Source organism: Oncorhynchus nerka, linkage group LG20 (genome assembly GCF_034236695.1).
Source record: "Oncorhynchus nerka isolate Pitt River linkage group LG20, Oner_Uvic_2.0, whole genome shotgun sequence".
In the NCBI taxonomy this organism is placed as follows: domain Eukaryota; kingdom Metazoa; phylum Chordata; class Actinopteri; order Salmoniformes; family Salmonidae; genus Oncorhynchus; species Oncorhynchus nerka.
Window position 1 is genome coordinate 78,815,250 of NC_088415.1, and position 27,049 is coordinate 78,842,298.

Genomic DNA, 27,049 nt, shown 5'->3' on the forward strand with positions numbered 1-27,049 from the left:
TTTCTTTCCAGTGTGTGAAATAGGTATCCTTTTTGCTTTTTCATCATTTGGTTGGGTCCAATTGTTACTGTCCTGGGGGTCTGTGGGGTCTGTCTGTGAACAGAGCCACAGAACCAGCGGATTGAGGGGACTTTTCTCTAGGTTAATCTCTAGTTGAGGGCTTTGTGGTGAAATTTGTGGGCATCACTTCCTTTTTTAGGTGGTTGTAGAATGTAACAGCTCTTTTCTGGATTTTGATAACTAGTATAGTCCCAATTATGCTCTGGATGCATTGTCTGGGGTTTTGTGTTGTACATTTAAGTATATTTTTGCAGAATTCTGCATGCAGATTCTCAATTGAGTGTTAGTCACATTTTGTGAATTCTTGGTTGGGGAGTGGACCTCAGACCTCACAACAATAGAGGGCAATGGGTTCTATAACTGATTTGAAGTATATATATTTTTTGCCAGATCCTAATTGGGATGTTCCTTTTGATGGCATGAAGACCCTTGCCTTGTGTAAGTTAATTGTGGTGGTTTTTAGGCCGAAGTAGATATAATTATTTGTGTGCTCTAGGGCAACGGTGTCTAGATTAGAATTTGTACTTTTTGTTCTGGCAACTGGGCCTTTTGGAGCTGCATTATTTTAGTCGTACTGATTCTGTAATTGGCTGGATATATAGTTGCTGCTGTAGGCACCAGATCATCTGTAAACAGACATTTGATTTCTCAGTCCAGAATGGGGGAGGCCGGTTGCTGCTTACTGTTCGTGCCCATGCCAATATATTGATATACCGTATGTTCAGAAAGTATTCATACCCCTTGACTTATTCCACATGTTACAACCTGAATTCAAAATTGATTAACCTCACAGGCCAAAAGCCTGTGAAAATGCAGAGCGCCAAATTCAAATAAATTACTATAAAAATCAAACTTTCATGAAATCACACATGTAAGATACCAAATTAAAGCTACACGTGTTGTGAATCTAGCCAACATGTCAGATTTCAAAAAGGCTTTTCGGTGAAAGCAAACAATGCTATTATCTGAGGATAGCACCTCCGTAAACAAAGAGAGAGAACATATTGCAACCCTGCAGGCGTGACACAAAACAAATATATAAATCATGCCTTACCTTTGACAAGTTTCTTTTGTTGGCATTCCAATATGTCCCATAAACATCACAAATGGTCCTTTTGTTAGATTAATTCCGTCAATATATATCCAAAATGTCAATTTATTTGGCGCGTTTGATCCAGAAAAAACACCAGAAACAACACACTTGCACAACGTGACTACAAAATATCTCAAAAGTTACCTGTTAACTTTGCCAAAACATTTCAAACTACTTTTGTAATACAACTTTAGGTATTTTTTTAAAGTAAATAATCGATTAAATTGAGGACGGGAGGATCTGTGTTCAATACAGGAAGAAAACAAACTGACGCTACCTTTCTGGTCACGCGCCTCTATCTAACAGTACACTTGAAGTGAGACTTGTTTTTTGAACAGGGCTACTTCATTACACAAAAGAAAAACCTCAACCTGATTTCTAAAGACTGGTGACATCCAGTGGAAGCGGTAGGAACTGCAAGAAGGTCCCTTCGAAATCTGGATTCCCAATGAAAATTCATTGAAAAGAGTCACCTCAAAAAAACAATTCTGAATAGTTTGTCCTCAGGGTTTTGCCTGCTACATAGGTTCTGTTATACTCACAGACATGATTCAAACAGTTTTAGAAACGTCAGAGTTTTCTATCCAAATCTACTAATAATATGCATATCTTATCTTCTGGGGATGAGTAGCAGGTAGTTGAATTTGGGCATGCATTTCTTTCGGATGTGAAAATACCTCCCCCTGTCACCAAGAAGTTAAATACATTTTTTTCCAAAGATCTACACATACTACCCCATAATGGCAAAGTGAAAACATGTTTTTAGACATTTTTGCAAAACTATTGAAAATTACACCAGGGATGCAAATTATTCACCTTTTTGGCAAAATGTTCCGTCTTGAATCCGATATGTGGCCTATGGGATTTGTGTGACTCCAATGAGAAGTTTGGGAGTGGGGGGGGCGGGTGGCTTTGGCTCACTACTGGTTGTATGCAAACGAGTGATGCGTGTTTGGAGTAATGCTGGCTGTATCCAAGGCTCAGCGAATCATTCGCACAACAGAATGCAGCACGGCACTGAAGAGAGAAGAGACAACCAAGTTTCTAGTTACAGCATCAGCGCGTGCTCTGGAAAGACAGCAGTAGGGTGCAAAGGCAGTTTGCTAGTTACAGCAGTGCGTCCCTGAACCATAACGAAGAGGTAGGTGATAGTCGACCGATTAATCGGAATGGCCAATTTAATTAGGGCCGATTTCAAATTTTCATAATAATTGGTAATGGTCATTTTTGACACCGATCATGGCTGATTACATTGCACTCCACGAGGAGACTGTGGGGCAGGCTGACTACCTGCTATGCGAGTGCAGCAAGGAGCCAAGTTAAGGTGTTAGCTAGCATTAAACGTATCTTATAAAAAACAATCAATCTTAACCTAATCACTAGCTAACTACACATAGTTGATGATATTACTAGTTTAACTCTTTTGTGATAGGGGGCAGCATTTTCACTTTTGGATGAATAGCGTGCCCAGAGTGAACTGCCTCCTACTCTGTCCCAGATGCTAATATATGCATATTATTATTAGTATTGGATAGAAAACACTCAAGTGTTTGAATGATGTCTGAGTATAACAGAACTCATATGGCATGCGAAAACCTGAGAAATCCAACCAGGAAGTGGGAAATCTGAGGTTTGTAGTTTTTCAAAGCTTGGCCTACTGAATACACAGTGGGATATGGATGAAGTTGCACTTCCTACGACTTCCACTTGATGTCAACCGTCTTTAGCAACTTGAATGAGGATTCTACTATAAAGGAGGGGCTCATGAGACCTGTTTGAGTCGGTGGTCTGGCAGTGTCTCAGGCTCGTGACGCGCACTCCCGACAGTTACCTCTCGTTCCAGTGCTTTTTTTCATACATAGGAATTCTCCGGTTGGAAGCTTATTGATGTTTTATGTTAAAAACATCCTAAAGATTGATTCCATACATCGTTTGACTTGTTTCTGCGGTTGCATTAAGGAGAAGTCTATCTTTAATTCTGTGAATAACAGTTGCATCTTTTATCAATGTTTATTATGAGTATTTCTGCAAAATCACCGGATGTTTTGGTATCAAAACATTACTGCACGTAACACGCCAATGTAAACTGAGATTTTTGGATATGCGTTACATATAATCGATGCGGTGCCTGTTAATTTATCATTGAATCATAACCGACTTCGCCAAACGGTTATTTAACAAGGGAATTCGCGAAAAATGCACTGTAGATGCACCAATGTGTACCTAACCATAAACATCAACACCTTTCTTAAAATTAATACACAAGTATATATTTTTAAACCTGCATATTTAGTTACTATTGCCTGCTAACATGAATTTATTTTAACTAGGGAAATTGTGTCACTTCTCTTGCGTTATGTGCAACAGTCAGGCTATATGCAACAGTTTGGGCCGCCTGGCTCGTTGTAAACTGTGTGAAGACCAACTTCGCCAAACAGGGGATGCGCCAAATCCAGGTTAGCAGGCTATATTAAGCTAGGGAAATTGTCACTTCTCTTGCTTTCATTGCATGCAGAGTCTGGGTATATGCAACAGTTTGGGCTGCCTAATTTGCCAGAATTTTATGTAATTATGACATAACATTGAAGGTTGTGTAATGTAACAAGAATATTTAGACTTAGGGATACCACCCGTTAGATAAAATACCGAACGGTTCCGTATTTCACTGAAATAATAAACGTTTTGTTTTCGAAATGATAGTTTCCGGATTCGACCATATTAATAACCAAAGGCTCGTATTTCTGTGTGTTATAACTAAGTCTATGATTTGATAGAGCAGTCTGACTGAGCGATGGTAGGCAGCAGCAGGCTCGTAAGCAGTCATTCAAACAGCACTTTCGTGCATTTTGCCAGCAGCTCTTCGCAAGCACAGCGCTGTTGCATGACTTCAAGCCTATCAGCCTAATGGCTGGTGTAACCGATGTGAAATGGCTAGCTAGTTAGCGGGGCGCGCGCTAATAACGTTTCAAACATCACGAGACTTAGAGTAGTTATTCCCCTTGCTCTGAAGGGCTGCGGCTTTTGTGGAGCGATGGGTAACGCTGCTTCGAGTGTGGCTGTTGTCGATGTGTACCTGGTTCGAGCCCAGGGAGGAGCGAGGAGAGGGACGGAAGCTATACTGTTACACTGGCAATACTATAGTGCCTATAAGAATATCCAATAGTCAAAGGTGTATGAAATACAAATGGTATAGAGAGAAATAGTCCTATAAATACTATATGAACTACAACCTAAAATATGTTACCTTGGAATATTGAATTCTCATGTTAAAACGAACCACCAACTTTCATATGTTCTGAGCAAGGAACTCAAACGTTAGCTTTTTTAAATGGCACATATTGCACTTTTACTTCTCCAACACTTTGTTTTTGCATTATTTAAACCAAATTGAACATGTTTCGTTATTTATTTGAGGCTAAATGGATTTTTATTGATGTATTATATTAAGTTAAAATAAGTGTTAATTCAGTATTGTTGTAATTGTCATTATTACAAATAAATATAAAAAATCAGCCAATTAATCGGTATCTGCTTTTTTTGGTCCTCCAATAATCTGTATCGGCGTTGAAAAATCATAATCGGTCGACCTCTATTACATACATTATGTCATGTTTTTCTATCAATTTGTAAAGCACACCAAATTGAGTCAAATATTTTTTTTTTAAATCAACAAAGCATGAGACAAATGTTTTTGTTTGTCAATAATGGTATGTAGGGTGTATACGTTGTCTGTCGTATTTTGATAAGGAGCCAATCTTTATCTCCTAGCATGTTGCTCAAGTTGTCTGCAGTTATTTAAAGTAACTACACATATTCAAATGTGTAAAAAAATAAATAGTTTCAACCGTTTTAAAGATATTTTTTTTTTTAAATAAAAAAATGTCGTATAAGGTATACCACCTAATATGTAGCACACAGGACACAATGTACCTTCCCTGTTTCACTCCTGGTAGTTTGGTGGTTTTGACTCCCAGCTCTCTAACCTAAAGTGCAACCAGTGGGTCTGTCTCCCAGGCCAAAGGCAGATTACTTCAGACCTTGTATATTCCAGCATGAAATGGTAAAAGCTTAATTTTCCAAAGTATCCAGTGTTATTCGTGTAGTTTAGTTTTGGACCATTAGGTTTAAGCAGAGCATGTTGAGCATCTGGTCAATGCCTCTTACTCTCTCTGCCGACCTGGGTGGAAATGCAAAGCAGGGGGACAGAGCGTGTGAACGAGCCAGTGAGAGATGAGTCCTTTTCATTGTGTAGGAACTAACATGAGCTTCCTGAGGAATGTGTCAGCAGAGCCTCCCCACCCCCACTTCTTTCTCTGCTCTCGCTCCATCCCACTGCCCTTATCTCTCTCCTCTCCTACCCTCCTCCGCAGTGCTGTCACTCCTCCTGCCACTTTCATCCAGAGGAAGAGGGAGGAGCCAGTGACAGCGCAGGGGTCAGCAGATGGGGGAGGTGTGTGAGTTGGGGGAGGGGGGGAAAGTATGCATGTGAGGGAGATGGAAGTGTGTGTGTTTTCTGTTTGTGTGTGTGTGGAGGTAGTGGGTATTTTGTGGAGTAAAATGGCTGCTAATGGTAATCAAGGCAAGGCTTCTTTTTATTTATTTATTTTATTTCACCTTTATTTAACCAGGTAGGCAAGTTGAGAACAAGTTCTCATTTACAATTGCGACCTGGCCAAGATAAAGCAAAGCAGTTCGACACATACAACGACACAGAGTTACACATGGAGTAAAACAAACATACAGTCAATAATACAGTATAAACAAGTCTATATACAATGTGAGCAAATGAGGTGAGAAGGGTGATAAAGGCAAAAAAGGCCATGGTGGCAAAGTAAATACAATATAGCAAGTAAAACACTGGAATGGTAGTTTTGCAATGGAAGAATGTGCAAATTAGAAATAAAAATAATGGGGTGCAAAGGAGCAAAATAAATAAATAAATTAAATACAGTTGGGAAAGAGGTAGTAGTTTGGGCTAAATTATAGGTGGGCTATGTACAGGTGCAGTAATCTGTAAGATGCTCTGACAGTTGGTGCTTAAAGCTAGTGAGGGAGATAAGTGTTTCCAGTTTCAGAGATTTTTGTAGTTCGTTCCAGTCATTGGCAGCAGAGAACTGGAAGGAGAGGCGGCCAAAGAAAGAATTGGTTTTGGGGGTGACTAGAGAGATATACCTGCTGGAGCGTGTGCTACAGGTGGGAGATGCTATGGTGACCAGCGAGCTGAGATAAGGGGGTACTTTACCTAGCAGGGTCTTGTAGATGACATGGAGCCAGTGGGTTTGGCGACGAGTATGAAACGAGGGCCAGCCAACGAGAGCGTACAGGTCGCAATGGTGGGTAGTATATAAGTCGCTCTGGATAAGAGCGTCTGCTAAATGACTTAAATGTAAATGTAAATGTATATGGGGCTTTGGTGACAAAACGGATTGCACTGTGATAGACTGCATCCAATTTGTTGAGTAGGGTATTGGAGGCTATTTTGTAAATGACATCGCCAAAGTCGAGGATTGGTAGGATGGTCAGTTTTACAAGGGTATGTTTGGCAGCATGAGTGAAGGATGCTTTGTTGCGAAATCTAGAATTGGCTTCCTATTTAACTTTGGATTGGAGATGTTTGATATGGGTCTGGAAGGAGAGTTTACAGTCTAACCAGACACCTAAGTATTTGTAGTTGTCCACGTATTCTAAGTCAGAGCCGTCCAGAGTAGTGATGTTGGACAGGCGGGTAGGTGCAGGTAGCGATCGGTTGAAGAGCATGCATTTAGTTTTACTTGTATTTAAGAGCCATTGGAGGCCACGGAAGGAGAGTTGTATGGCATTGAAGCTTGCCTGGAGGGTTGTTAACACAGTGTCCAAAGAAGGGCCGGAAGTATACAGAATGGTGTCGTCTGCGTAGAGGTGGATCAGAGACTCACCAGCAGCAAGAGCGACCTCATTGATGTATACAGAGAAGAGAGTCGGTCCAAGAATTGAACCCTGTGGCACCCCCATAGAGACTGCCAGAGGTCCGGACAGCAGACCCTCCGATTTGACACACTGAACACTATCAGAGAAGTAGTTGGTGAACCAGGCGAGGCAATCATTTGAGAAACCAAGGCTGTCGAGTCTGCCGATGAGGATGTGGTGGTTGACAGAGTCGAAAGCCTTGGCCAGATCAATGAATACGGCTGCACAGTAATGTTTCTTATCGATGGCGGTTAAGATATCGTTTAGGACCTTGAGCGTGGCTGAGGTGCACCCATGACCAGCTCTGAAACCAGATTGCATAGCAGAGAAGGTATGGTGAGATTCGAAATGGTCGGTAATATGTTTGTTGACTTGGCTTTCGAAGACCTTAGAAAGGCATGGTAGGATAGATATAGGTCTGTAGCAGTTTGGGTCAAGAGTGTTCCCCCCTTTGAAGAGGGGGATGACCGCAGCTGCTTTCCAATCTTTGGGAATCTCAGACGACACGAGAGGTTGAACAGGCTAGTAATAGGGGTGGCAACAATTTCGGCAGATAATTTTAGAAAGAAAGGGTCCAGATTGTCTAGCCCGGCTGATTTGTAGGGGTCCAGATTTTTCAGCTCTTTCAGAACTTCAGCTGAATGGATTTGGGAGAAGGAGAAATGGGGAAGGCTTGGGCGAGTTGCTGTTGGGGGTGCAGTGCTGTTGACCGGGGTAGGAGTAGCCAGGTGGAAAGCATGGCCAGCCGTAGAAAAATGCTTATTGAAATTCTCAATTATGGTGGATTTATCAGTGGTGACAATGTTCCCTATCTTCAGTGCAGTGGGCAGCTGGGAGGAAGTGTTCTTATTCTCCATGGACTTTACAGTGTCCCAGAACTTTTTTGAGTTAGTGTTGCAGGAAGCAAATTTCTGCTTGAAAAAGCTAGCCTTGGCTTTTCTAACTGCCTGTATATAACGGTTTCTAGCTTCCCTGAACAGCTGCATATCACGGGGGCTGTTCGATGCTAATGCAGAACGCCATAGGATGTTTTTGTGTTGGTTAAGGGCAGTCAGGTCTGGGGAGAACCAAGGGCTATATCTGTTCCTGGTTCTAAATTTCTTGAATGGGGCATGTTTATTTAAGATGGTTAGGAAGGCATTTAAAAAAAATATCCAGGCATCCTCTACTGACAGGATGAGATCAATATCCTTCCAGGATACCCCGGCCAGGTCGATTAGAAAGGCCTGTTCGCTGAAGTGTTTCAGGGAGCGTTTTACAGTGATGAGTGTAGGTCGTTTGACCGCTGACCCATTACGGATGCAGGCAATGAGGCAGTGATCGCTGAGATCTTGGTTGAAGACAGCAGAGGTGTATTTAGAGGGGAAGTTGGTTAGGATGATATCTATGAGGGTGCCCGTGTTTAAGGCTTTGGGGGGGTACCTGCTAGGTTCATTGATCATTTGTGTGAGATTGAGGGCATCAAGCTTAGATTGTAGGATGGCTGGGGTGTTAAGTATGTTCCAGTTTAGGTCGCCTAGCAGCACGAGCTCTGAAGATAGATGGGGGGCAATCAGTTCACATATGGTGTCCAGAGCACAGCTGGGGGCAGAGGGTGGTCTATAGCAAGCGGCAACGGTGAGAGACTTGTTTTTAGAGAGGTGGATTTTTAAAAGTAGAAGTTCAAATTGTTTGGGTACAGACCTGGATAGTAGGACAGAACTCTGCAGGCTATCTTTGCAGTAGATTGCAACACCGCCCCCTTTGGCAGTTCTATCTTGTCTGAAAATGTTGTAGTTTGGAATTAAAATTTCTGAATTTTTGGTGGTCTTCCTAAGCCAGGATTCAGACACAGCTAGAACATCCGGGTTGGCAGAGTGTGCTAAAGCAGTGAATAGAACAAACTTAGGGAGGAGGCTTCTAATGTTAACATGCATGAAACCAAGGCTATTACGGTTACAGAAGTCATCAAAAGAGAGCGCCTGGGGAATAGGAGTGGAGCTAGGCACTGCAGGGCCTGGATTCACCTCTACATCGCCAGAGGAACATAGGAGGAGAAGAATAAGGGTACGGCTAAAAGCAATAAGAATTGGTCGTCTAGAACGTCTGGAACAGAGAGTAAAAGGAGGTTTCTGGGGGCGATAAAATAGCATCAAGGTATAATGTACAGACAAAGGTATGGTAGGATGTGAATACAGTGGAGGTAAACCTAGGTATTGAGTGATGAAGAGAGAGATATTGTCTCTAGAAACATCATTGAAACCAGGAGATGTCATTGCATGTGTGGGTGGTGGAACTAATAAGTTGGATAAGGTATAGTGAGCTGGACTAGAGGCTCTACAGTGAAATAAGCCAATAAACACTAACCAGAACAGCAATGGACAAGACATATTGACATTAAGGAGAGGCATCCTTAGTCGAGTAATCAAAAGGGTCCAGTGAGTGGAGAGGTTGGTTTGGGGGTCACGGCGATTTAGACAGCTAGCCAGGACATCGGTAGCAAGCTAGCATAGGATGGAGGTCTGTTGTTAGCCACCTCTTGCGTTCCGTCAGTAGATTAGTGGGGTTCCGTGTGGTAGAGGGGATTAGTCCAAATCACACAACAACAACAAAAATAAAAACAATAGATATAGTTATAGAGGCCCAAGAAGAAACATAATAATAATAAAAATAAATAAATTGTCCGAGTGTCTATTCTGAGAGCAGCCGGTAAGACAGCTAACGGTTAGCAGGCCGCAGATGGGCGTTCAGGTAACGTCGCGACGGAGGAGCCAGCCGGATCTCCTTCGGGTAGATAACGTCGGCAGTCCAGTTGTGAAGGCCCGGTGGGGCTCCGCGTAGGCAGCAAAACGGGTCCGGATAGGTGACTGCAGCCCAGGAGTGATTGACGGAGCTCAGGAGTGATTGACGGAGCTGGCTAGCTCCGGAGTAATTAATGTTTGCTCCGGAATCGACGAAAGCAGATAGACACACGGATAGCAGCTAGCTAGCTGTGAGATCCGGGAATGAATGGCCAGAGCAGTTGAAATCCAGGGACATGGAGAGAAAAATTGGTCCGGTATGTTCCGTTCCGAGCCGCGCTGCGCCGCACAAAACTGGCGATAGATTTTCGAGCTAAAGGATAGCTGATGACCACAAACCGTGGTTAGCTGAATACTAACGATTTGCCAGTAAAGAAGCTAACTAGCTTCTGAACTAGCTTCTGAACTAGCTTCTGGCTAGCTTCTGGCTAGTTTCTGGCTAGCTTCTTGGAGGATTGCAGATTTGAGGTAAATAATACTTATTTATAAATATAAATTGGTGAGTTGGGTTGCAGGAGAGTGTTTTGAAGATGAGTTGATGGAAAATAAAAATAAAATGTATGTTAAAAAAGTTGTAAATATATATATATACAGGACACGACAAGACGAGGACTTCATTCTTCATTTAGCCTCCAGGCCTGACTAGCACTGGAATGAGGCACAGCAAAAAGGCTGTGTCACTGACAGCTAAATGAGCTCCAATCAACTGGGGCTAAGTCCCTTCTTTGCAACCTTCCTCCATTCTGTGATGGCTAGGCCAGTCGTTTTAATTTAGCATGATGGCAGCACATTTACTCAACCTCCACCCTATACTGGAAGGGTGGACTAAATAAACCCTTCTCTGTCTAATTGCTCCAGGCAGAAGTTTTCAACTCTGAAATTGGGTTATCAGATTTCCCCCAACCCAGGTCTCAACCATGAGGTGGGGAAAATTGAACCAATCCTAGACATGCCCGCCCACACCGACCCAGTCAAACTTGGTCTTGACCCTGTCCTCTCTCCTCAGAGGGAAAATAACCTCAGTGTTCGCCTCCTGCTCTATTAGTCCTGATGTATTAGTATCTTAGCACCTAGGTGTTTACTCTGTTAGTCCTGATGTATTAGTATCTTAGCACCTAGGTGTTTACTCTTAGTCCTGATGTATTAGTATCTTAGCACCTAGGTGTTTACTCTATTAGTCCGGATGTATTAGTATCTTAGCACCTAGGTGGTTACTCTATTAGTATCGTAGCACCTAGGTGTTTACTCTTAGTCCTGATGTATTAGTATCTTAGCAGCTAGGTTGTTACACTATTAGTCCTGATGTATTAGTATCTTAGCACCTCGGTGTTTACTCTATTAGTCCTGGATGTATTAGTATCTTAGCCCCTAGGTGTTTACTCTATTAGTCCTGATGTATTAGTATCTTAGCACCTAGGTGTTTACTCTTAGTCCTGATGTATTAGTATCTTAGCACCTAGGTGTTTACTCTTAGTCATGATGTATTAGTATCTTAGCACCTAGGTGTTTACTCTTAGTCCTGATGTATTAGTATCTTCGCACCTAGGTGTTTACTCTTAGTCCTGATGTATTAGTATCTTAGCACCTAGGTGTTTACTCTATTAGTCCTGGATGTATTAGTATCTTAGCACCTAGGTGTTTACTCTATTAGTCCGGATGTATTAGTATCTTAGCACCTAGGTGGTTACTCTATTAGTCCTGGATGTATTAGTATCTTAGCACCTAGGTGTTTACTCTATTAGTCCGGATGTATTAGTATCTTAGCACCTAGGTGGTTACTCTATTAGTATCGTAGCACCTAGGTGTTTACTCTATTAGTCCTGATGTATTAGTATCTTAGCACCTAGGTGTTTACTCTATTAGTCCTGATGTATTAGTATCTTAGCACCTAGGTGTTTACTCTATTAGTCCTGGATGTATTAGTATCGTAGCACCTAGGTGTTTACTCTTAGTCCTGATGTATTAGTATCTTAGCACCTAGGTTGTTACTCTATTAGTCCTGATGTATTAGTATCTTAGCACCTCGGTGTTTACTCTATTAGTCCTGATGTATTACTACACTGATCTAAAAGAAGTGGCTATGTGAAAGCTTCTGCCATTTTGCTTTCACAATCCTTTTCCTCACTGGTGTGTGTATATATATATATATATATATATAAGTGTCCTTTGCACTGTGTCAAGTGGCAGTTTGGCTTAAATTGATGAGGAGAGAGTGGACTTATTTGTCCCTTGCTTGCCTAGCCAGCTTCACTGACATGGGTGGAGTGCGAGGCTTCAGGCAAGAGGGGGACGGTCCGTGAGCCAATGGCAGGTAGGTAGCAGGCTGGCTTTTGACCTTGTTTGTGTGCTTGGTCATCCTGGGAGAAAGCTGAGCTATTAATAGCTGCCCGTTGTCTCCTGTGTCATCACTCCTCTTGCTGCCACACCCACAGATGGGTGTGACGTGGTGTGTCCTAGATTTGTTTGCACTGCACACAGCTGTCAGGAAGGAAGCACACCTGCAGCCACCTCACCTGTGTGTGTTTCTCTCCCTGAATGCAAACAAACTAAACCATGTGTTAACCCTTAAGGGCTCAGACACACCAAAAGTGTTTTCTGGCTAAGAGTACCCCTGAACAGAATTTGCTGACCGCGTGCGCACCTATTTAGCAAAGAAATGTCGTCAGTCAGACGTCTACAGCGGGTCGTCCCTAAAACAACGCGCAGAGGAACACTATGCATTTAGAGGCGTGGTACTACAATGTCTCCTGCTCATACTGAAAGGACAGAAGTGCCTTCAGCCCCCAATCAGCACACACAGCTCTCACCATTCCATATGTTTATCTTGTTGCTTACCCTCTCTCTGCATCGAGGAACCTCCCCTCCCAAGCCAGTGACATGACTGAGATAACCGTACCTTGTTAATGTCTCCAGAGTTATTGCAGGCACTATGCTGAAGCTCTGTGTGTATATACCCCTGTGTACATGCATTGCCCTTAGCAAGTATGCAAAAGCGTGTGTGGTGGGGGTGGGGGGGTCTAGCTGTGTATGACTCTTCTCACCAGCGAACAGCAGATGTCCTGTAACTCCCCCTCGGACCTTCTTCCTTCCTTCCCTCTCCTCCTGCTGGAGGACCACATGCCTAAATGCCACCCAGTGCACCTCAGACACTGCATTCCAGATGAATTCCAGTGGTCTACTTTAACAAATCCCACTTGTTAATGTAGTTAAGCACCATAATGGCCGACTGGTATTTTAGCCCTACCTACTAGAGCCACCATCTTCTAAAACCTAGTATTTCACATCCGGCCATGATTGGGAGTCACATAGGGCGGCGCGCTATTGGCCCAGCATCGGCCTGGTTTGGCCGGGGTTGGCGTCATTGTAAATAAGAACTTGTTCTTGCCTAGTTAAATAAAGATTACGTTTTAAAAAACAATTCTATAACAGCGTTGGTAAGAGGCGTTAGCCCTCTGTGTTGCTGCCTCCGCTACCTTCCTCCTCCCCTGGTTGCATACACACAGCCTTGAACCCTGCCCACAAGCCATTGTTACTGGAGAGCAGTATTAAGGAGTAAGCGGGATAGTAGGGAAGAGAAGAATGAGTGGTTAGGAGAGAAAGGGAGACTTGATAGCGGGGTAGAGAAGGAGCGGAGACAGGAGAAGAGGTTGAGAGGCTGACTAAGTGGAAAGAGATGGAGAAGGAAAGAGGGGTGAGAGCATTTCTTCTTTGCCAAGATAATCCATCCACCTGACAGGGGTGGCATAACATGAAGCTGATTAAATAGCATGATCATTACACAGATTCACCTTGCGCTGGGGACAGTAGGGCACTCTAAAATGTGCAGTTTTATGTCACAACACAATGCCACAGATGTTTCACATTTTGAGGGAGCATGCAATGTTCACCAGAGCTGTTGCCAGAGAAATAAATGTTCATTTCTCTACCAATGTCGTTTTAGAGAATTTGCCAGTACGTCCAACCGGCCTCACAACCGTAGACCATATGTAACCATGCCAGACCAGGACCCCCATATCCGGCTTCTTCACCTGCTGGCTGAGGCCAGCCACCCGGTTTGTACATGAAACTGTGGGTTTGCACAACCAAAGAATTTCTGCACAAATTGTCAGAAACAGTCAGGGAAGCTCATCTGCGTGGTCCTCACTAGGGTCTTAACCTGACTGCAGTTCAGCGTCATTACACTTCATATAGCCACTGGCACGCTGGAGAAGTGTGCTCTTCGTGAATGAATCAGTTTCATCTGTACCGGGCTGGTAGCAGTATGGTGTCGTGTGGGTGAGCGGTTTGCTGATGTCTACGTTGTGAACAGAATGCCACATGGTGGTGGTGGGGTTATGGTATAGACAGGCAAGAGCTATGGACAACGAACACAATTGCATTTTATTTATATCAATTTGAATACACAGATACCGTGACGAGATCCTGAGCCCCATTGTTGTGCCATTCATCCGCTGCCATCACGTTTCAGCATGATAATGCACGTTCCCATGTCACAAGGATCTGTACACAATTCCTGGAAGCTGAAATGTCAGTTCATCCATGGCTTAAATACTCATCAGACATATCACCCACTGAGCATGTTTGGGATGCTCTGGATCGACGTGTACGACAGCTTTTTCCAGTTCCGGCCAATATCCAGCAACTTCACACAGCCATTGAAGAGGAGTGGGAAAGCATTCCACAAGGCCACAACAGCCTGATCAACTCTATGTGAAAGAGATGTCGCGCAGCATGAGGCAAATGATCCCACCAGATACTGACTGGTTTTCTGATACATCTTTTTTTTTAAAGATCGCTGTGACCAGCAGATGCATATTTGTATTCAGTCAAATTCATAGATTAGGGCCTAATTCATTCACTCAATTAGTTCATTTAAGGAAATCAGACAAAATCAGTACAATCTTTTGAAATTGTTTCATGTTGCATTTTATTTTTGAACAGTGTAGCAGCAGTAGGAGGAGATAAGTGATAGAGGGAGAGGAGTAGTGTCTGAGTTGAGCAGATGGCTCCAGCCTGTGGAGTCCAGCCAGAGGAACAGGTGCGGATCACGTGACCGCGGGTTACCAGGGCGATGTGATTGCTCTTGGCTGCAAATGAAAGTAGAGGGGGACCCTAGAGTAGAGCCAGCAAGGGAGTGAGCTAAGGAGAGAGAGGGGGTTTGACTGCTCGCCTCCAGGGCTTTGTGTAATCTGTGGCAGGGAGGAGCGGAGCGGTCTCTCGCACTCTCTGTGTGGAAAGAGACACACAGCTTCCCTCTCCTCTTCCCTTCTCTAGCTGTTCATGTTTCAACCGTCCGTCATCCAGCCTCAATGAAATTAATTGACCTCAAACTGTTAATTTAAAACATGGCATCTCCAAGATGGTTACTAGAAATCCCACGACTAACATCTCATTGTGTATCTGAACATCAACTTTGAAACCACAGGTTTAACTTGCTAAATGCTCTTGTGTACGGATGATTGTTGTTCCAACAGTCATCAAAATGGTTTCCGCTGGTGTCTACGGTGGGTCCTCATGCTGTGGAAAGTCTATATAGTGGAAGCAGATGAGTTTTTCAGGAGTTTAAAGATTGTGGTGTAAAGTTATCTATACTTTAGGCCAGTGTATCCTAACTCCAGTCCTTCAGTGCAAAAATGTATGCTGTTGAGTGTACCTGAGGCCTGGGGTTGGGAAACACTGTTTCAAGCGTTGACTTCATACTATCAGAGGCGAAAGCTGACTGTAATACCTGTTTTAAGATGATGACATGAGATGGTGTTCACTCATCAGTCCTTCTCTACATATTCTCCACCTCTTTCATATCAACCTCTCGTTCATCCTTCTCTTCCTAATCCCTTCCGTCCTCTTCTTTGTCGCTCTTTCATCTTCATCCCACCCTCTCCTCTTCTGTCACTCTTTCATCCTTCTCCTAACCCCTCTTCCCCTCCTGCCTCTAGAAGCACTAAGAAGGTGGAGTCAGCGGAGGGCAGTGGCAGCAGTGTGAAGGAGACTAAGAGGATGAGGGAGCCCTCTGTCAGCTCCGATGTGGAGAAGTCACCCCCAGGCCCCTCCGATGAGGATGACGATGATGACGGTGTCCAGGTACACACACACACCCCCACTGTAACGTTAGTGACACACACAGTAACATCAGTTTTGAGCTAACCTAACATAGCAGGTGTAAAATAAATGCCTGAATCTAGATCCCCTACATACTGGCCTGAATCTAGATCCCCTACATACTGGCCTGAAACTAGATCCCCTACATACTGGCCTGAAACTAGATCCCCTACATACTGGCCTGAAACTAGATCCCCTACATACTGGCCTGAAACTAGATCCCCTACATACTGGCCTGAAACTAGATCCCCTACATACTGGCCTGAAACTAGATCCCCCTACATACTGGCCTGAAACTAGATCCCCTACATACTGGCCTGATGCTAGATCCCCTACATACTGGCCTGATGCTAGATCCCTTACATACTGGCCTGATGCTAGATCCCCTACATACTGGCCTGAAGATAGATCCCCTGATACTGGCCTGAAGATACTGGCCTGATGCTAGATCCCCTACATACTGGCCTGATGCTAGATCCCCTACATACTGGCCTGATGCTAGATCCCCTACATACTGGCCTGATGCTAGATCCCCTACATACTGGCCTGATGCTAGATCCCCTACATACTGGCCTGATGCTAGATCCCCTACATACTGGCCTGATGCTAGATCCCCTACATACTGGCCTGATGCTAGATCCCCTACATACTGGCCTGAAGCTAGATCCCCTACATACTGGCCTGAAGCTAGATCCCCTACATACTGGCCTGAAGCTAGATCCCCTACATACTGGCCTGAAGCTAGATCCCCTACATACTGGCCTGAAGCTAGATCCCCTACATACTGGCCTGAAGCTAGATCCCCTACATACTGGCCTGAAGCTAGATCCCCTACATACTGGCTTGAAGCTAGATCCCCTACATACTGGCCTGAAGCTAGGGCCTCTACATACTGGCCTGAAGCTAGGTCCTCTACATACTGGCCTGAAGCTAGATCCCCTACATACTGGCCTGAAGCTAGGTCCTCTACATACTGGCCTGAAACTAGATCCCTTACATACTGGCCTGAAGCTAGATCCTTACATACTGGCCTGAAGCTAGATCCCTTACATACTGGCCTGAAGCTAGATCCTTACATACTGGCCTGAAGCTAGATCCCTTACATACTGGCCTGAAGCTAGATCCCTTACATACTGGCCTGAAGCTAGATCCCTTACATACTGGCCTGAAGCTAGATCCCTTACATACTGGCCTGAAGCTAGATCCTTACATACTGGCCTGAAGCTAGATCCCTTACATACTGGCCTGAAGCTAGATCCCTTACATACTGGCCTGAAGCTAGATCCTTACATACTGGCCTGAAGCTAGGTCCTCTACATACTGGCCTGAAACTAGATCCCTTACATACTGGCCTGAAGCTAGATCCTTACATACTGGCCTGAAGCTAGATCCCTTACATACTGGCCTGAAGCTAGATCCCTTACATACTGGCCTGAAGCTAGATCCCTTACATACTGGCCTGAAGCTAGATCCTTACATACTGGCCTGAAGCTAGGTCCTCTACATACTGGCCTGAAACTAGATCCCTTACATACTGGCCTGAAGCTAGATCCTTACATACTGGCCTGAAGCTAGATCCTTACATACTGGCCTGAAGCTAGATCCCTTACATACTGGCCTGAAGCTAGATCCCTTACATACTGGCCTGAAGCTAGATCCTTACATACTGGTCTTAACCTCTTAACACTTTTTTTTTTTTTTCGTTATCTCCTGCACTGTTCAACCAATCCGGTAAATGTGGAGGAGAAGACTGAGTCTCCTTTTTAACATCCAAAAGTGGAAGTCATGTGGCAGGCTCTCTTTCCATTTCCTCTGAAAACCAGAACATCCGGTTGTTGGGGGACTCTGCAGAGGCTAGTTGTAAACACACACCGTAACATCGGTGGTACAGTAACGTCACGGTGGTACAGTAGACGGACAAACCCTTTCCAAATTAAATGCAAAAAGGTTATCCAATGTTGGCATGAGCCTGGGGGTGGCGTAGTGACAATACAAGCAAGCAGCACTTTTCTACAAACATCCGCTATTACTCTTAATCATGAAAGCTAGTGGTGTTTATTGTAGAGCAAGTTTGGGATGAAACTGTTCAGCACCACAGAACGCTCGAATAGAAACGTATTGGAACAGAGATTACACATTCAGAACCTCTTAACCCAGGTCTACCTGCGACGTTCTAGACCCTCTATGAAGATGTCTGTGTTCATTTATTGACATACTTCTGGTCTTAATTGTTTGAATAAATGATTTAGCCATACAAAAGTAGTGTACTATATAGGGACTAGGGTGCAGATTGAGACGCTTTCTGACTCTAGTTTCTACCGGCATTCTTGTTCAATTTTGGACTGGTCCTGTGGTTTTGGACTGGTTCTTGGGGTTTGGACCGGTTTTGGACTGGTTCGTTCTGGGGTTTTGGACTGGTTCGTTCTGGGGTTTTGGACTGGTTCGTTCTGGGGTTTTGGACTGGTTGGTTCTGGGGTTTTGGACTGGTTCGTTCTGGGGTTTTGGACTGGTTGGTTCTGGGGTTTTGGACTGGTTCTGGGGTTTTGGACTGGTCCTGGTGTTTTGGACTGGTCCTGGCATTTTTCAGGAGTGATTTTAATCAAAATATCGTGACACACTCCTCTACTCTGATGCAGGCATATGGGAGCTGTTAGCAGCAAATTACTAAACCAACCCAAATATCCAGGTGACCCAGCTGGCTGATACTGGGGCACTGCCCAATGTTCACCAGTCTTCAGAAGTAGGCACTGCCCAATGTTCACCAGCCTTCAGCAGTAGGCACTGCCCAATGTTCAGCAGTCTTCAGAAGTAGGCACTGCCCAATGTTCACCAGCCTTCAGCAGTAGGCACTGCCCAATGTTCACCAGTCTTCAGCAGTAGGCACTGCCCAATGTTCACCAGTCTTCAGCAGTAGGCACTGCCCAATGTTCACCAGTCTTCAGCAGTAGGCACTGCCCAATGTTCACCAGTCTTCAGCAGTAGGCACTGCCCAATGTTCACCAGTAGGCGCTGGCCAATGTTCACCAGTCTTCAGCAGTAGGCGCTGCCCAATGTTCACCAGTAGGCGCTGCCCAACTGATGAAATACCATGTCTGCAGCGGTTAGGGTTTACCCCTTCAGGACAGACTGAGAGGGCTGCCTGCCTCGCGCTAGACACTGGTCGTGTGGCTTGCTCCTAGGTTAGACTGTGCTGTAGATTGTGGAGGTTGTGGGAGTGATGTGAGCTTACCTGATTTAAAATGAATCTGTAGACGTTTCTCCTGTGATTTATCTATGATCAATAACATACCTGGGTCATGTTCGTTAAACACCAAACAGAAGACAACTGAGGCACTGTCTAAACTCATTGTTTGTATGCACGGCCTAAAATGAACACCCGCCACCTGCAAAATATGGGTGGATTTTGCCATTGACGGGTAAGATGTCCATTTAACCAGCCACGTTTGCAGGTGCTCAGGGCTCCAGTGTGAGCATTTCACTTGCATTTGTGAATAAAAAGTATTATGTTGAAAGTATTTCTGCCGTCTTGTTTCATAACTGGTCAATTAATCACACAACGTCAAAGAACTATGACTCCTATAGCCTATCCCACCTCGCTCTGCAACACTGCTTGGCTGAAGCTCTGAGTGAAAGATTTGTTTTTAGAAGCGCTGTGGACAGGCATAACAGTTGGTCTAGTTTACTTGAAATGAAAGTCTACTGAAGTGAGACTTTGTCCTTGTGTTTCTTGGTCTATTTACATTGTTTTGTTCACAGGTTGTTTTTCTATGTTTGAGTTTCAGCTGCTAGAGAAGACAACACGGCTATTAGTCAGACTCTGAATCTCACAGGCACATGACTCTGGGGTTGCATTACTACGGTAACCCCCCACCCTTAAAGGGGCAGGTGAACATTTGTCTTATCTCTGATATTTTGGTTAAAAGACCCAGGTCTCAAAAAAATCATAAATTAATTTACTTCTTACAAGTAATACATGTATTGTTTTAGAAACATTACAACACATTTTTTTTGTTGCTTTAATTTTTTGTGGCAATATTTGGCCTGGTAAAAAATCTGAGTGGCTGGTAGATTTTAAAAAAAAAATCTAAAAGTACATTTTAGGCCCTATTTGTGTGCGTATTGAACAGGACCCAGGTGTGTTATGACTGCAGCCTTAATTCAGGGCCGTTAGCCCAATATGGTACACCTGTTTAACCTCTCTCTCACACCTCACTCTCTCACACCTCTCTCTCTCTCTCTCTCACCTCTCTCTCTCACCTCTCTCTCTCACCTCTCTCTCTCACACCTCTCTCTCTCTCTCTCTCACCTCTCTCTCTCTCTCACCTCTCTCTCTCTCTCTCACCTCTCTCTCTCTCACACCTCTCTCTCTCTCACACCTCTCTCTCTCTCACACCTCTCTCTCTCTCACACCTCTCTCTCTCTCTCACACTCCTCTCTCTCTCTCTCTCTCACACCTCTCTCTCTCTCTCACACCTCTCTCTCTCTCTCACACCTCTCTCTCTCTCTCACACCTCTCTCTCTCTCACACCTCTCTCTCACCTCTCTCTCGCTCTCCTCTCTCGCACCTCGCTCGCTCTCCTCTCGCTCGCTCTCCTCTCTCGCACCTCGCTCGCTCTCCTCTCTCGCACCTCGCTCGCTCTCCTCTCTCGCACCTCGCTCGCTCTCCTCTCTCGCACCTCGCTCGCTCTCCTCTCTCGCACCTCGCTCGCTCTCCTCTCTCGCACCTCGCTCGCTCTCCTCTCTCGCACCTCGCTCGCTCTCCTCTCTCGCACCTCGCTCGCTCTCCTCTCTCGCACCTCGCTCGCTCTCCTCTCTCGCACCTCGCTCGCTCTCTCACTCCTCGCTCGCTCTCACGCACTCTCACGCACCTCGCTCTCTCTCCTCTCACGCACCTCTCACGCACCTCGCTCGCTCTCCTCTCACGCACCTCGCTCTCCTCCTCTCACGCACCTCGCTCTCTCTCCTCTCTCGAACCTCGCTCTCCTCTCTCGCTCTCCTCTCTCGCTCTCCTCTCTCGCTCTCCTCTCTCGCTCTCCTCTCTCGCTCTCCTCTCGCGCTCTCCTCTCTCGCTCTCCTCTCGCTCTCCTCTCTCGCTCTCCTCTCGCTCTCCTCCTCGCTCTCTCTCTCGCTCTCCTCTCGCTCTCCTCTCACGCTCCTCTCGCGCTCTCCTCTCTCACGCTCTCCTCTCACGCACCTCGCTCTCCTCTCACGCTCTCCTCTCACGCACCTCGCTCTCCTCTCACGCTCTCCTCTCTCGCTCTCCTCTCACGCTCTCCTCTCACGCACCTCGCTCTCCTCTCACGCTCTCCTCTCACGCACCTCGCTCTCCTCTCACGCTCTCCTCTCTCGCACCTCGCACCTCGCTCTCCTCTCTCTCTCCCTCTCGCTCTCGCTCTCCTCTCTCGCTCTCCTCTCTCGCTCTCCTCTCTCGCACCTCGCTCTCCTCTCTCCTCGCCTCGCTCTCTCCTCTCGCGCTCTCTCTCGCTCGCCTCGCGCTCTCTCTCTCTATAGAAGCGTCGTTCCAGTCGTCAGGTGAAAAGGAAGCGCTATACAGAGGAACTGGAGTTCAGGATCTCAGACGATGATGTTTCCCCCGCTCCCAAGTCGCCCTTCAACACCTCTGAACAGCAGGTCAGCACCCACAATGTGTGCAGGTGTGCATGCGTTCCAGAGAGAAAATGTGTGAATAGGTTTGTGCTCATTGCTCTTACATTTGACTGTGCTAATGTTGTTCAATCTGTGTGACTGTAGGAGGTGGAGACAGAGGGGCCTGTGGTGGAGAAGATCCTGTCCATACGCATGGGGAAGAAAGAGGTGAGACAGCTGGGTCTGTGGAGAGAGAGAGGGTACTAGTGCCCTGGTGTCATCGTGTGCTGCTCAACCAGCTCCAAGCAGATTACACACCCACATACCCTGCCTCTTAGACAGCCACTTCATAGAGCAGTCTAGCAGTGGTCTGGAGAGGACACGCTAGCAGTGGTCTGGAGAGGACACGCTAGCAGTGGTCTGGAGAGGACACGCTAGCAGTGGTCTGGAGAGGACACGCTAGCAGTGGTCTGGAGAGGACACGCTAGCAGTGGTCTGGAGAGGACACGCTGGCAGTGGTCTGGAGAGGACACGCTGGCAGTGGTCTGGAGAGGACACGCTGGCAGTGGTCTGGAGAGGACACGCTGGCAGTGGTCTGGAGAGGACACGCTGGCAGTGGTCTGGAGAGGACACGCTGGCAGTGGTCTCAGTGGTCTGGAGAGGACACGCTGGCAGTGGTCTGGAGAGGACACGCTGGCAGTGGTCTGGTCTGGAGAGGACACGCTGGCAGTGGTCTCAGTGGTCTGGAGAGGACACGCTGGCAGTGGTCTGGAGAGGACACGCTGGCAGTGGTCTGGATACTTATTTTCACTCTTTCTGTGCTTGTAGTTGATCCCTTAAACAGTGTTTTTATATTTTGTTTCATTACAGAGAAAATTGGTAGACACATTGTTCGGGGTCGACACATTGTTCGGGGTCTCAACAATTTGTAGTTATTTTTAAATGGTCCACTGTCCCATGAATCCTTATTTGCATCTCTTTTTTTTTTCAACATCAATTTATGGCACAGTGGAGCATTTCTTTAATAAAATGTAGTGCAGAGACTTCATTTAGTTGGTGTGAATGTAGTGTAGAGAATTAATTTAGTTGGTGTGAATGTAGTGCAGAGACTTCATTTAGTTGGTGTGAATGTAGTGCAGAGACTTCATTTAGTTGGTGTTTTCTAATATGCTTGAGACATATTTGCATATTGCATTATAGTCAATGGCAAGTGATGACCCAGCAAAATGTCTCCCAATTTTCTCTAATGAAATCAGGAAAGCAGTTTGGTGGGGATCCACTATAATCAGAGTGAAAAATAAGGCACCATGTAAAAATGGGTGAGGTGACACTTTAAACGTCCAGGTTCTTCATGGTGACTATCTGTTGTTTCCAGTGAAGGGTGGTAGTGTAGTTCTAGTAAAGAGGTAAAGTAGGGGATGAGAAAAGGAGAAGAGCATTCCAGCTTGCTTTGTGTTCCTACAAAACCAGCCGGTCTTGTATGTTACATTACACTTCAGACGGTGTATGTGTGGTGAGAGGTGTGTGTGGTGAGAGGTGTGTGTGTGTGGTGAGAGGTGTGTGTGTGTGGTGAGAGGTGTGTGTGGTGAGAGGTGTGTGTGGTGAGAGGTGTGTGTGGTGAGAGGTGTGTGTGGTGAGAGGTGTGTGTGAGAGGTGTGTGTGTGTGGTGAGAGGTGTGTGTGTGTGGTGAGAGGTGTGTGTGTGTGGTGAGAGGTGTGTGTGTGTGGTGAGAGGTGTGTGTGTGTGGTGAGAGGTGTGTGTGTGTGGTGAGAGGTGTGTGTGTGTGGTGAGAGGTGTGTGTGTGTGTGAGAGGTGTGTGGTGAGAGGTGTGTGGTGAGAGGTGTGTGGTGAGAGGTGTGTGTGTGTGGTGAGAGGTGTGTGTGTGTGGTGAGAGGTGTGTGTGTGTGGTGAGAGGTGTGTGTGTGTGGTGAGAGGTGTGTGTGTGTGTGAGAGGTGTGTGTGAGAGGTGTGTGTGTGTGGTGAGGTGTGTGTGTGTGTGTGTGAGAGGTGTGTGTGTGTGGTGGTGAGGTGTGTGTGTGTGGTGAGAGGTGTGTGTGTGTGGTGAGAGGTGTGTGTGTGTGGTGAGAGGTGTGTGTGTGTGTGGTGAGAGGTGTGTGTGTGGTGAGAGGTGTGTGTGTGTGTGAGAGGTGTGTGTGTGTGTGTGAGAGGTGTGTGTGTGTGGTGAGAGGTGTGTGTGTGTGTGGTGAGAGGTGTGTGTGTGTGTGTGTGAGAGGTGTGTGTGTGTGTGTGTGTGAGAGGTGTGTGTGTGTGTGGTGAGAGGTGTGTGTGTGTGTGTGGTGAGAGGTGTGTGTGTGTGTGTGTGAGAGGTGTGTGTGTGTGTGTGAGAGGGTGTGTGTGTGTGTGTGGTGAGAGGTGTGTGTGTGTGTGTGGTGAGAGGTGTGTGTGTGTGTGTGTGGTGAGAGGGGTGTGTGTGTGTGTGTGAGAGGGGTGTGTGTGTGTGTGGTGAGAGGGGTGTGTGTGTGTGTGGTGAGAGGGTGTGTGTGTGGTGAGAGGTGTGTGTGTGTGTGTGGTGAGAGGTGTGTGGTGAGAGGTGTGTGTGGTGAGAGGTGTGTGTGGTGAGAGGTGTGTGTGGTGAGAGGTGTGTGTGGTGAGAGGTGTGTGTGTGTGAGAGGTGTGTGTGTGGTGAGAGGTGTGGTGAGAGGTGTGTGTGTGGTGAGAGGTGTGTGTGGTGAGAGGTGTGTGTGTGTGTGTGGTGAGAGGTGTGTGTGTGGTGAGAGGTGTGTGTGTGTGGTGAGAGGTGTGTGTGTGGTGAGAGGGTGTGTGTGTGTGTGTGGTGAGAGGTGTGTGTGGTGAGAGGTGTGTGTGGTGAGAGGTGTGTGTGTGTGTGTGGTGAGAGGTGTGTGTGTGTGTGTGTGGTGAGAGGTGTGTGTGGTGAGAGGTGTGTGTGGTGAGAGGTGTGTGTGTGAGAGGTGTGTGGTGAGAGGTGTGTGTGTGTGTGTGTGTGGTGAGAGGTGTGTGTGTGGTGAGAGGTGTGTGTGTGGTGAGAGGTGTGTGTGTGTGTGTGGTGAGAGGTGTGTGTGTGTGTGTGTGTGAGAGGTGTGTGTGTGTGTGTGGTGAGAGGTGTGTGTGTGTGGTGAGAGGTGTGTGTGTGTGGTGAGAGGTGTGTGTGTGTGGTGAGAGGTGTGTGTGTGTGTGTGGTGAGAGGTGTGTGTGGTGAGAGGTGTGTGTGTGAGAGGTGTGTGTGTGTGTGTGTGGTGAGAGGTGTGTGTGTGTGTGTGTGGTGAGAGGTGTGGTGAGAGGTGTGTGTGGTGAGAGGTGTGTGTGGTGAGAGGTGTGTGTGTGTGTGGTGAGAGGTGTGTGTGTGTGGTGAGAGGTGTGGGTGTGTGTGGTGAGAGGTGTGTGTGGTGAGAGGTGTGTGTGTGTGTGTGTGTGAGAGGTGTGTGTGTGTGTGGTGAGAGGTGTGTGTGTGTGTGTGGTGAGAGGTGTGTGTGTGTGTGTGTGTGTGTGGTGAGAGGTGTGTGTGTGTGTGTGTGTGGTGAGAGGTGTGTGTGTGTGTGTGTGTGTGTGAGAGGTGTGTGTGTGTGGTGAGAGGTGTGTGTGTGTGGTGAGAGGTGTGTGTGTGTGTGGTGAGAGGTGTGTGTGTGTGTGAGAGGTGTGTGTGGTGAGGTGTGTGGTGAGAGGTGTGTGTGTGTGTGGTGAGAGGTGTGTGGTGAGAGGTGTGTGGTGAGAGGTGTGTGGTGAGAGGTGTGTGGTGAGAGGTGTGTGGTGAGAGGTGTGTGGTGAGAGGTGTGTGGTGAGAGGTGTGTGGTGAGAGGTGTGTGGTGAGAGGTGTGTGGTGAGAGGTGTGTGTGAGAGGTGTGTGGTGAGAGGTGTGTGTGTGGTGAGAGGTGTGTGTGTGTGGTGAGAGGTGTGTGTGTGTGTGTGGTGAGAGGTGTGTGTGTGTGTGGTGAGAGGTGTGTGTGTGTGGTGAGAGGTGTGTGTGTGTGAGAGGTGTGTGTGTGGTGAGAGGTGTGTGTGTGGTGAGAGGTGTGTGTGTGTGTGTGTGGTGAGAGGTGTGTGTGTGTGGTGAGAGGTGTGTGTGTGTGTGTGTGGTGAGAGGTGTGTGTGTGTGTGGTGAGAGGTGTGTGTGTGGTGAGAGGTGTGTGTGTGTGTGTGGTGAGAGGTGTGTGTGTGTGTGGTGAGAGGTGTGTGTGTGTGTGTGTGGTGAGAGGCGTGTGTGTGAGAGAGGCGTGTGTGTGTGTGTGTGTGGTGAGAGGTGTTTGTGTGGTGAGAGGTGTTTGTGTGGTGAGAGGTGTGTGTGTGGTGAGAGGTGTGTGTGTGGTGAGAGGTGTGTGTGGTGAGAGGCGTGTGCGTGTGGTGAGAGGCGTATGCGTGCGTGCGTGTGGTGAGAGGCGTATGCGTGCGGTGAGAGGCGTATGCGTGCGTGCGGTGAGAGGCGTGTGCGTGCGTGTGTGGTGAGAGGCGTATGCGGTGAGAGGTGTATGCGTGTGTGTGTGGTGAGAGGCGTGTGCGGTGAGAGGTGTATGCGTGTGTGTGTGGTGCGAGGCGTGTGTGTGTGGTGAGAGGCGTGTGGTGAGAGGCGTGTGCGTGCGTGCGGTGAGAGGCGTATGCGTGCGTGCGTGTGGTGAGAGGCGTATGCGTGCGTGCGTGTGTGTGGTGAGAGGCGTGTGTGTGTGTGGTGAGAGGCGTGTGTGTGTGTGGTGAGAGGCGTATGCGTGCGTGTGTGTGTGTGGTGAGAGGCGTATGCGTGCGTGTGTGTGTGTGGTGAGAGGCGTATGCGTGCGTGTGTGTGTGTGGTGAGAGGCGTATGCGTGCGTGTGTGTGGTGAGAGGTGTATGCGTGCGTGTGTGGTGAGAGGTGCATGCGTGTGTGTGGTGAGAGGTGCATGCGTGTGTGTGTGGTGAGAGGTGCATGCGTGTGTGTGGTGCATGCGTGTGTGTGGTGAGAGGTGCATGCGTGTGTGTGGTGAGAGGTGCATGCGTGTGTGTGGTGAGAGGTGCATGCGCGTGTGTGTTGAGAGGTTTATGCGCGTGTGTGTGGTGAGAGGCGTGTGTGTGTGGTGAGAGGCGTGTGTGTGTGGTGAGAGGCGTGTGTGTGTGGTGAGAGGCGTGTGTGGTGAGAGGTGTGTGTGGTGAGAGGTGTATGCGTGGTGAGAGGTGTGTGTGTGTATGCGTGGTGAGAGGTGTGTGTGTGTGTATGCGTGGTGAAAGGTGTGTGTGTGAGAGGTGTGTGTGCGGGGTGAGAGGTGTGTGTGTGTGCGTGCGGGGTGAGAGGTGTGTGTGTGGTGAAAGGCGCATGCGTGTGTGTGTGTGTGGTGAGAGGTGCATGCGCGTGTGTGTATGCGTGGTGAGAGGTGTGTGTGTGCGTGGTGAAAGGTGTGTGTGTGTGTGTGAGGTGTGTGTGTGTGAAGGTGTGTGTGTGCGGGGTGAAAGGTGTGTGTGTGTGTGAGGTGTATGTGTGTGCGGGGTGAGAGGTGTGTGTGTGCGGGGTGAGAGGTGTGTGTGCGGGGTGAGAGGTGTGTGTG

General features: G+C 46.9%; 1 protein-coding gene across 3 annotated transcripts in view; it reads left to right on the top strand.

The window, feature by feature from the left end:
* Positions 1–27,049, top strand: part of LOC115125658 (chromodomain-helicase-DNA-binding protein 7-like) — a 152,249-nt gene that overhangs the window by 31,205 nt on the left and 93,995 nt on the right. For 2 of the 3 annotated variants that reach the window (XM_065005809.1, XM_065005811.1), the window contains exons 4-6: positions 15,816–15,960; positions 21,490–21,609; positions 21,730–21,792. In XM_065005809.1, coding sequence (XP_064861881.1) covers positions 15,816–15,960; positions 21,490–21,609; positions 21,730–21,792 — 328 coding nt within the window. The remainder of the gene's footprint in view (positions 1–15,815; positions 15,961–21,489; positions 21,610–21,729; positions 21,793–27,049) is intronic. The other variant, XM_065005810.1, reaches the window with a different exon arrangement.